This window comes from Balaenoptera physalus (genome assembly GCF_965194825.1).
Source record: "Balaenoptera physalus genome assembly, chromosome: 20".
Taxonomy (NCBI): Eukaryota; Metazoa; Chordata; class Mammalia; order Artiodactyla; family Balaenopteridae; genus Balaenoptera; species Balaenoptera physalus.
The window spans coordinates 6,993,554-7,002,181 of record NC_138901.1 but is presented as its reverse complement, the minus strand read 5'-3'; the positions used below and the strand labels follow the sequence as shown (position 1 = coordinate 7,002,181).

The 8,628-nt window shown below is 51.8% G+C and overlaps 1 protein-coding gene across 4 annotated transcripts; it reads right to left on the bottom strand.

Annotated features, from left to right (window-relative positions):
* Positions 1 to 7,520, bottom strand: MRPL58 (mitochondrial ribosomal protein L58). Of its 4 annotated transcripts, none has more exons than XM_082440902.1 (6): positions 6,856 to 7,520; positions 3,698 to 3,734; positions 1,539 to 1,598; positions 873 to 955; positions 613 to 782; positions 1 to 340 (listed from the first exon to the last, which is right to left on the bottom strand). In XM_082440902.1, exons 1-6 carry the CDS (start codon positions 6,952 to 6,954, stop codon positions 256 to 258), a joined length of 534 nt encoding a protein of 177 aa, XP_082297028.1. In that variant the 5' UTR covers positions 6,955 to 7,520; the 3' UTR covers positions 1 to 255. The 4 variants fall into 4 exon arrangements, with proteins under 4 accessions (XP_082297028.1, XP_082297026.1, XP_082297029.1 ...); XM_082440900.1 differs by having other exon boundaries at positions 6,769 to 7,517; XM_082440903.1 differs by lacking the exon at positions 1,539 to 1,598.
* Positions 7,521 to 8,628: the final 1,108 nt, after the last annotated feature.

Below are 8,628 nucleotides of genomic sequence, written 5' to 3'. Positions count from 1 at the left end.
TGAGTTTAGAACTTTATTGCAACTAATATATTAAATGGATAATAGAGGTTTGACAACATGGTAATTGCCTATAAAGACCTCTGCAACCAGTGCCTACAACCCTCATTCCAGATGAACATTCTTGAGATGGTTGCAATGTTACAGACAAGCACTGACAACAAACAACACACACGTCTCCTGATGGTGTTAGAGCTCCCTCGGTGGCAGCTGCCTGGAGGCCCTAAAGAGGGTCTTTGCCAGCTCGAGGGCATGATTTCAGTCCACATCTACCCTCCTGCTTGTCTTTATGGCAGAATTTATTCTCTTTTTTCTCAGCCTTTCCCGATTCATGTTTTCTACCCTGAAAACAAAGAAGAACACAGTTATGCCCAGATGCCCAATCAGTGGTTCTCAGAGTGGTGAGAGGAGCTGGCAGCTGAGTGGGAAGCAGAGCAGCCGAAGCCGCAGGCGCCGGCCCGGGAGCCTCCGCTCCGGGTCTGAGTCGCTCCCGTTCCCGGAGCTTGTCCACCTGCCTGCTGGCAGGTCGTGGGCTTCACCGTGCCTCCCTTCTTCCCTGGGTAGCCCCTTGTCCACACGAATTGGTTTACAGAAGCTCAGGGAATTTTCCAGTACCTGATTTTCTGAAGTACAGCATCTTCTCTGGATGGCTCCTTGGCTGGCTGGCTGGCCTCAGTGATCATGTCTCGAATTTTCTGTAGGCAATCTGCCAGATTTCGGAACTGATAGCGGCTGCATTCAGAGGTAAGGATCAACTCTCCTGCCCTGTTGATCTTATTTTTGTGCTGCGGAGAAGAAAGGCAAAACCAGAGTTCTACAGAGTAAAGGCTTAAAAGTGACTGAGGGTTAAAGAGAAAGGAAGGGGCCGTGGTTACCGTGACCGCCATCTTCCGCCGTACAGGCTCTGCAATCCACTCGGCGCTGGCCAGGTGGAACCTGACTTCAGCCTTGGAATTCACTGTAAATAAAGGGAGGGGGCACGGGTCACTGAGACGCTCGGGCAGGCTCGGTGCCTGGGTGGCTGGTGACCACCGGATTCTGAACCACAGGGAGGTGAGACACGCACCTGGGGCTGTTTCTATCCTGTGGGAACTCGGGGGATGCAAACCGGGCTATGGAATGAGCCTGCACATCCAGACAAACATAAACTTCCCGGAACAAAATGCCTAGGGCTTTCTTTCTCTTACAAGGTATTGGGTTCTGAAAAGAATGTGGGGAGGGGGGAGGCGGGGAGGTGGAGGAGCAGGGAGGGGGAGCTCCATAAGTGTGAAGGAAACCTGTTCTTGGAGCTGGCTGCCAACTCACACTGTGACTTCCCTTTGCTTAGACTCCCAAGCCAATCCTAGTCCTAGCAACCCACAACTGAGAGTCTGAGAATCAGACCGCATTCAAAAGAATAAAGAGGGTTATTATATAAACTGGCGGTATTTAAGCTTCTGAAAAAACAATCCCTTTATTGCCACATGAATGTAAACACAGAAGTCCTCAAGTCCATCTCTCAGCAAAGTTTTAAAGTGAAAGAAAACAAGGCACTGTTGTACCTTTGTTAACATTCTGGCCCCCAGGACCACTACTCCGACAATAAGATATTGTCAAGCGATCTGAAAAACAGAACACACACCAACAAAATATTATCACAGGGCAAAACATGCAAACTGCTAATTTACCGTCAACGTCAGTATCCCTATTCCTCTCTCTTTCAATGACGTAACATTCAGATCAGTAAAGTCAGAGATTATTTACAGATGTCAAAACTAAAATCAAGAGTCTCCCAAGGCCACACAGAGAGCAGAGGAGGTAAAATTACAACCCAGGTTGTCTGCTTGTGGTCTAGTACATTCCACTAAATCTGACTGCCCTCGCTTTTTGCTGTTTGTTTGTTTTAATGCAAGGACTCTTGGGCTTCCCTTGTGGCACAGTGGTTAAGAATCCACCTGCCAATGCAAGGGACACGGGTTCGAGCCCTGGTACGGGAAAAAACCATATGCTGCAGAACAACTAAGCCCGAGCGCCACAACTACTGAGTCTGCGCTCTAGAGCCCGTGCTCCGCAACAGGAGAAGCCACCGCATCACTGAGCACCGCAACAAAGAGTAGCCCGCTCGCTGCAACTAGAGAAAGTCCGCGCGCAGCAACAAAGACCCAACGCAGCCACACACACACACAAAAAGACTTATTAAAAAAAAAAAATAAGGCAAGCACTCTTTCAAAAGCTCAAGCTAAGGGACAAACTGAGTTTAATGTTGTATTCTGAAAATGCGGTGGATGTGGACCCCCCCAGAGGGGAGGTGGGTCTCATTCCTCGTGAGTTGCGCGTGCACCCCCGGGCCTCGGTCGCAGTCAGTGGACGAAAACACCTGCTGGGTGAATGAGCGCTCCATCTGGAGCTGGGAGCCCCGTCTTCCAACACCAGCTCGGCACGGGCTGACTTTGTGACCTCCACAAACTCCCACCGCTTCTCTGGGTCTTGGTTTTGTTGGTCTGTTTTGGATCTGTAAAATGAGGTTTCTTCCTTCTATTTCTGTAATTCATGAAAGGCAGCCTCGTAGTCTCTGAGGGAAGCCGGGAAGGCACAGCAGCGGGAAGGTTTCAGAGGACTGGATGGTGAGCTGCGGGAGCTTTGGGGGGGCGAGGAAGTGCGGCCCCGTGGCGGCGGAGAGCGGGCCTCAGCGGGCAGCGGTGACCTCTCCAGATGGCTTCTGAGAGGCTTTCCTCCCTTTGAAAAATCAAATGAACTCATTTTTCTGAACAGGTGAGGAATACGTGTGGTTCCGCGGGGGCGGAGGGGGGCGGATCTACCCCGGGGCTGGTGGCCTTGTCTGCATCTGTACAGGCCAGCCAGGCACGGGGAGGCCTGGGACCCTCTCGGAGAACACGGGCAGAGGCAGGTGAGGAGCGGCCCCTTGGCCATTCCCACTGCCTGCCCGTCCCCCCGAAGCTGTCAAGAGACAGCCTCTCTTCTCTCTGGTTCTCGGCCTCCTCCCGCCTCAGGACACAGCTGCCGGCCTCAGGACGCCGGCTCCTCTGCTTTAGACTGTGGTCACCTGGCCTCCTTGTTTCAGGGTCGCCCTGAGCAGGGGCCACCAGGAGCCGGCACCTTTGGCTGCTCTTCTCTCACTGTCTGTGGGCACCAGAAACTCTCTGAATCTCAGGAGGGTTGCTTGTTTCTTTACAGGCCACGCCTTAGGTTTGATGGACACAAAATTATGAAGTTATGCAAATGGTTTACAGGGAGACGTCCCCACTCCTGTTCCCCAGCCACCAAGTTCCCAAGTTTGTCCCTTCCCCTCCCCTCCCCATGGCAGTCCCTGTATCCAGGGTCCTCCACATCCTCTCAGATCTCTGTGTACATCCAGAAATGTGTCTTTCAGATATATATATAAGTAAAACACAAATGGTAGCTCACTATATAGATGCTTCCGTACCTTACTTTTTTCAAATAACAATCAATTCATCTATCGTAAAGACTGTTCCACGTCACAAGACCATCAAGAGCTCTCTGTTCGTGCTGGGCGCCGCACGGCACTCTGGAGTGGCTGCCTCATCACTTCTTTTTTCCTTCCTAGTCTCAACAATGCTGAAAGGACTCTGCGTTTGTAACCCCAGACAGTTTCTTTACTTTCATTGGTTTGGAGAGACCTGGAAGGAACGCGTGAGGGGTAGAGGAAATGACTGATTTTTTATAAACCCAAACTACTCACCTATAGGAATGTCGTTGGTGGCTTGCTCTGCATCATCCTGTAATGCAACATATACGGTGTCAAATAAATATTACCTACTGGGCGACTCCTAACTGGTCCAGGGCAACAAAACAGAAATGATGTAAAGCCACGACATGAATGTAATACAACTATTTTCAGGTCTCCAGCAAAATCGTATCAGGATGACAGAAAAATCTTCCCCAGACTCCAGAGGTACCACCTCAGAAACACTCCTCCAGGAAAATGGAACTGACTTCTCCAGCCTTCCCTGCTGCTGCCCCGACTCCACTTGGCTAGTGTCGGGAACTACCAGCGCCCAGGGGAGGGAAGGTGCCACAGTACATGTGCATCAGGCAGACTCCAAAAGGAACACCCTCTGCCAACCTGGAGCAACAAACCATGGGTCCCCTGTTCCTCCCCAGACCACGGGAGGCTCGCATGTAGGGCTGTCTGCCTTCAACAGTGACTAGCACATCTGCCTTGAGAGTTTGTGTCAAGCTGACCTACTCACCCCAGGACCTCTCACCTTCACGTCTCTCCCGAGTTGTTCTTCCGAAGCCTTAAATCCTCACATCCACAGGCCCGGTGCAAACACTACCCACTCTGAGGCTCTTCTGGCCCCCCAAGCTCAAAGTGTCTTCATCTGTCCCCGCTCTGGCTGCCTTCATCACCCACCACCCCGTTTTTGCGGGGGAGAGGGGGGCCCCGGGCCCCACCCCTACCCCCCCGCTGCACCGCATGTGGGATCTTAGTTCCCCCACCAGGGATCGAACCCACGCGCCCTGCACTGGAAGCTCGGAGTCTTAACCACTGGACCGCCAGGGAAGTCCCTTCATCCCTTTTCATCTTAGAATTGTCTGGGGGTGAAATCCTCACCCTACTCCACCTCTGCATCGTAGAAGACCCTGGACTGCGCCCTCCTTGAAGCAACGCTCCTCCCCCTCCTTCCGCGCTGGCCTCTCCAGTTTCCTCTTACCTCCCCGTGACTTTCTCACTCTCTTTTGCTTGCTCTTTGCAACCTTTAAGCACAGAAATGTCCTGAAATCCTTCCTCTTCTCTCTTTCCCTAGAACATTCCATCCATCTCCTTTGAAAATACCACCTTTGGGAATTCCCTGGCGTTACAGTGGTTAGGACTCAGTGCTTTCACTGCTGGGGCCCCTGGTTCGATCCCTGGTGCGGGAACTAAAATCCCACAAGCTGGGCGCCACCAAATTAAAAAAACAAAACAAAACAAAAAACTTTGTTGATGACTCCCAACCTTCTGGCTCAAACTCAAACCTCTTTCTTGAGGGAAAGCCAACTGCTATTCGAGGTCTCCTCTCTCGAGCCTCAAACCTCCTCACAGAGGGCTTCCCTTCCTAACAACCTGAAGTAGCTCCCTGGCTATCACATCCAAGCACTCTGTTCTCTTCATTACTTCTCGCTCTCTGGTATGTTTTCCCCATTTGTTTACTGTCTGCTCCTTGCGCTAGAACATAAGCTCCATGAAGTGGGAACTCTGTTTTATCGTGGTGGTATCTGCAGTGCTTGAAACAGTGTCTGACACAGTGGGTGCACGAGAAACTTTCTGTTGAATGAATGAAGAGACAAACGAATGCTATTACCATTCTGTCGTCTCCATTAATGGCAACACAATCCTTCCATTACTCAAGGCCCTAGACCTCAATTCCTCTCTTAATCTCACTTCTCAGAGAAAATCCATTAGCAAATCCTGTAGGCTTTCCCTTCAAAATTTATCTAGGACCTGACCAATTCTCCTGACTCCTATTGCTTTCACCCTGCTTATCACCTCTTGCCTATATTATTGCGATCTCCTCACTGGTCTTCCTGTTCTTGCCATTCTGCAATCTCTTCTCTAGAACAGTGATTTCTGTAAAACTAAGTTGGATCATTCCGCTCTTCTGCCTCCATCACATTCAGGGCAAAACTAAAGGCCTGTAAGCCCTATACAAAGGCCTCCCCCCAGCCTTCTCCCCTTCAGCTTCATATCTGACCCCCCTGCCTGCTCAGCCACGCTGGCCTGCCTGCTGTTCCTTGAACCAGCGGAACATGCTACTGCCTTGAGGGGGGTGGCACCTGCTGTTCCTTGAACCAGCGGAACATGCTACTGCCTTGAGGGGGTTGGCACCTGCTGTTCCCTCCGCAGGGATGCTCCTCTCCCCGCTCTTCTTACGGCTCGCTGCTGCCTTGTTTCTCCGGGGTCTTTACTCAAGCATCACCTTCTCAGAGGCCTCCTCGGACCAGCCTACTTACAATTGTAACCCCACCCCCTACCTTAGCACTCCTTCTCCCTTCCGCACTTTATCTTCTCCGAAGTACTTATCACATACTCTATGCTACTGATTTTATTCATTGCCTGTCTCCCTCCATTAAGCAGATAAGCTCCACTAGCATTAGGATTTTTGTGTTTTCTTCACTACTCTGTCCCCATGCCTAGCATCGTGTATACACCATGCTTTCAACAGAAGTTTGTTAAGTGAGTGAATGAATGAATAAATGAATGAACGCTCTCTTCCAATCCTGTAGGTGGAAACTCCATAGAACTGGGTGGGTCCAAACTCTCCAGCTCCGGGCCCTGATACAGCGCCTGCGCACAGCGGGCTGTCAATAAGGGTATCCTGAGGCAACGAACCAGAAGCCCTGTTTCCTCAGGCGTGCCGGGGTTACTAGAGGCTAAGGACCACGTCACTTGCTAAAAGGCTCCAAAAGGGAGCTACTTGGCAGCTTCCTGCCTTAATTGTCCTCTGTGGAGGGCACTTTCCCTTGGGACGAGCATTTGGGCCTGAGGGACGGGGAATGAATGCGGAAAAGCTGGTGGTCTTGTAAGAAGCATAGCCAGCATGCTCTCCCGATGCCGGCACACCTCGAGCCACACGGGGTGCAGCCAACCGCCCAGCACCCCCAGTCCCCCGGTTGCTCGGGCAACCAGCCTCCTCCCGCGGCGACCGCCATGTTTGAGCGCGTCCGTCTCTTGGATTAGCAGCACGCCTGGCCAATGGGGCCCGGGCTGCCCGACGTCACCCAGCAGCGTCCAGGAAACGCCCCTTCCGTCCGGCCCTCCCGGCTCACCGGAACCTTCCAGGCGGTGTCCAAGCCCCGCGATTTGGGGTAGAGCTTGTCCAGGCTGTAGATGCTCTGGAATTCGGTGCCCTCTACCTGTTTGTTCAGAGTCCGGTGGGGGCAGCGCGCGGGCGGCGGGAGCAGCCAGGATTCGGCTCGGTTCAGGCCCCAGCGCAGCCACCGGACGGCCGCCATGTTCGGGTTTCGGGGCCGCTTCCGGTGGGCGCTTTCTTCCGCGGTCCGTGGGCTCGCTCTTCCCTCGAGACTTTGGTTCCGCTAGACCTTTAGCGCCTGCCACGGGGAGGAAGCGAGCAGAGCTCCCGGCGTTGCTCTCGAGCGGAGCTTATTAGAGGCTTCTGGTCGGCCGCCTTCAGGAGGCCTGGTTGGTGCTTTGAGGGCATCTGCTGCGATGGGGAAGACATTGGCCAGACAGCGAGCTCTCAAGGGAGCCTCCTGGTGAAAAGAACCCCCGGATGCCGTGTCCCCCAGAAACACCACTTCTCTCCCTTTCGGTCTGTGCCTTCCTGGACCTATGTTTCCCCAAATCTCACAGCATCAACGAGGCATGCCCAGGTTCATCTCCATCCCCTTTACTCCTTGCTACTCTTTTTTTTTTTTTTCTTTTTTTTTTTCTTTCACATCGCTCAATCTTATTTTTCTGTCTGTTGCCTGTCTCCCAGCCGGAATGTAATCACCTCCAGGAGGGCACTGGCTCATTGCTGGATCCCCAGTACCCAGAACCTGGCACGTCATGGGTACTCAATAAATATTGATAAAAGGGATTCTTTGGGAAGGTGTTTTTGAAAGTTGAGTTCCACCGGAGCTGAGTTTTAGTAACTTCAGGCTCATTCACAAGGCAGCCTAAAAGGAAATTCCTGCTGAGCACCTGTGTGAAGGCGCTGTAGGACAAATAACAGGATGGAGGAGAGGCGGGCAGGTAGAGAAAGAAATACTTTAAAAAGTGGACACCCGCCCCAGCCCGCCTGCTTTGTGGAGCTTGATGGCAGTTTCTCCAAGCCAGGAGATAAGGGGAGGATGGGGAAGTAGGTGGAGATTCAGACAGCCACAGACAGGCTAATCAGAGCCCTTTTTACAAGATGGTTAAAAAATGAACTTGAAAACTGAGAAGTTCTAACTCTGAGAAAGGTTTAAAATAGAGCAAGCAGTGTTTGGAAACAGGTAAATGTTAGCTAAGTTGCTTTGTCGAGAGGCAGTGTGGTAAACGAAAACAGAACTCAATAAATGTTAGTGATTATTAGTAATACTAGTGGTTATTTCTTAATGGCGGGTTCTATTTTTAGGAAAAGCACAATTACCTAGAAAAACATGCCCCTGGGAATGCGGCTGTTTGAAATAGGAGATTGTCATCAAGTCAAGGCTTTACCATCTTAGCCTCATTGATAAAGGCAAATTCTTTAGGAGGGAAAAAAATACTTCCCAAGCACTGGCTTTGCAAACCCAGACTAGGAAGGGAATGGCAACTGACATGCGCTTTTGGGGCTCTAGGCTTTAAGGGGAGTCTCCTGGGACCCTCCCTCTCTGACTTAATCCCAAGACCTCAGAGGGAACAGAGGCGTCTCCATGGTGACTGGAAAAAGCTGCTCAGGGGAGCAAAGCCAGGGACTTGCCCAGGTTGACGGCTCAGGGATTACGAATAATAAAACCACCATCCCATGGCATCACTGCTCTGAGGCTGGGCTCCAGCTCGGCGCCTGACCCAGAGTGATAGGAAAAGGAAGCTGCAGGTTTCCATGGCCCCAAATAAACACAGCCTGCTCAGGCCATCTGGTGGCCTGGATTCTGGGAGAGGAGGGGGTAGAGGAGAGAATGGAACAAGCTACCCTGTGGTGGATAGAGGAGCAGCTGGCA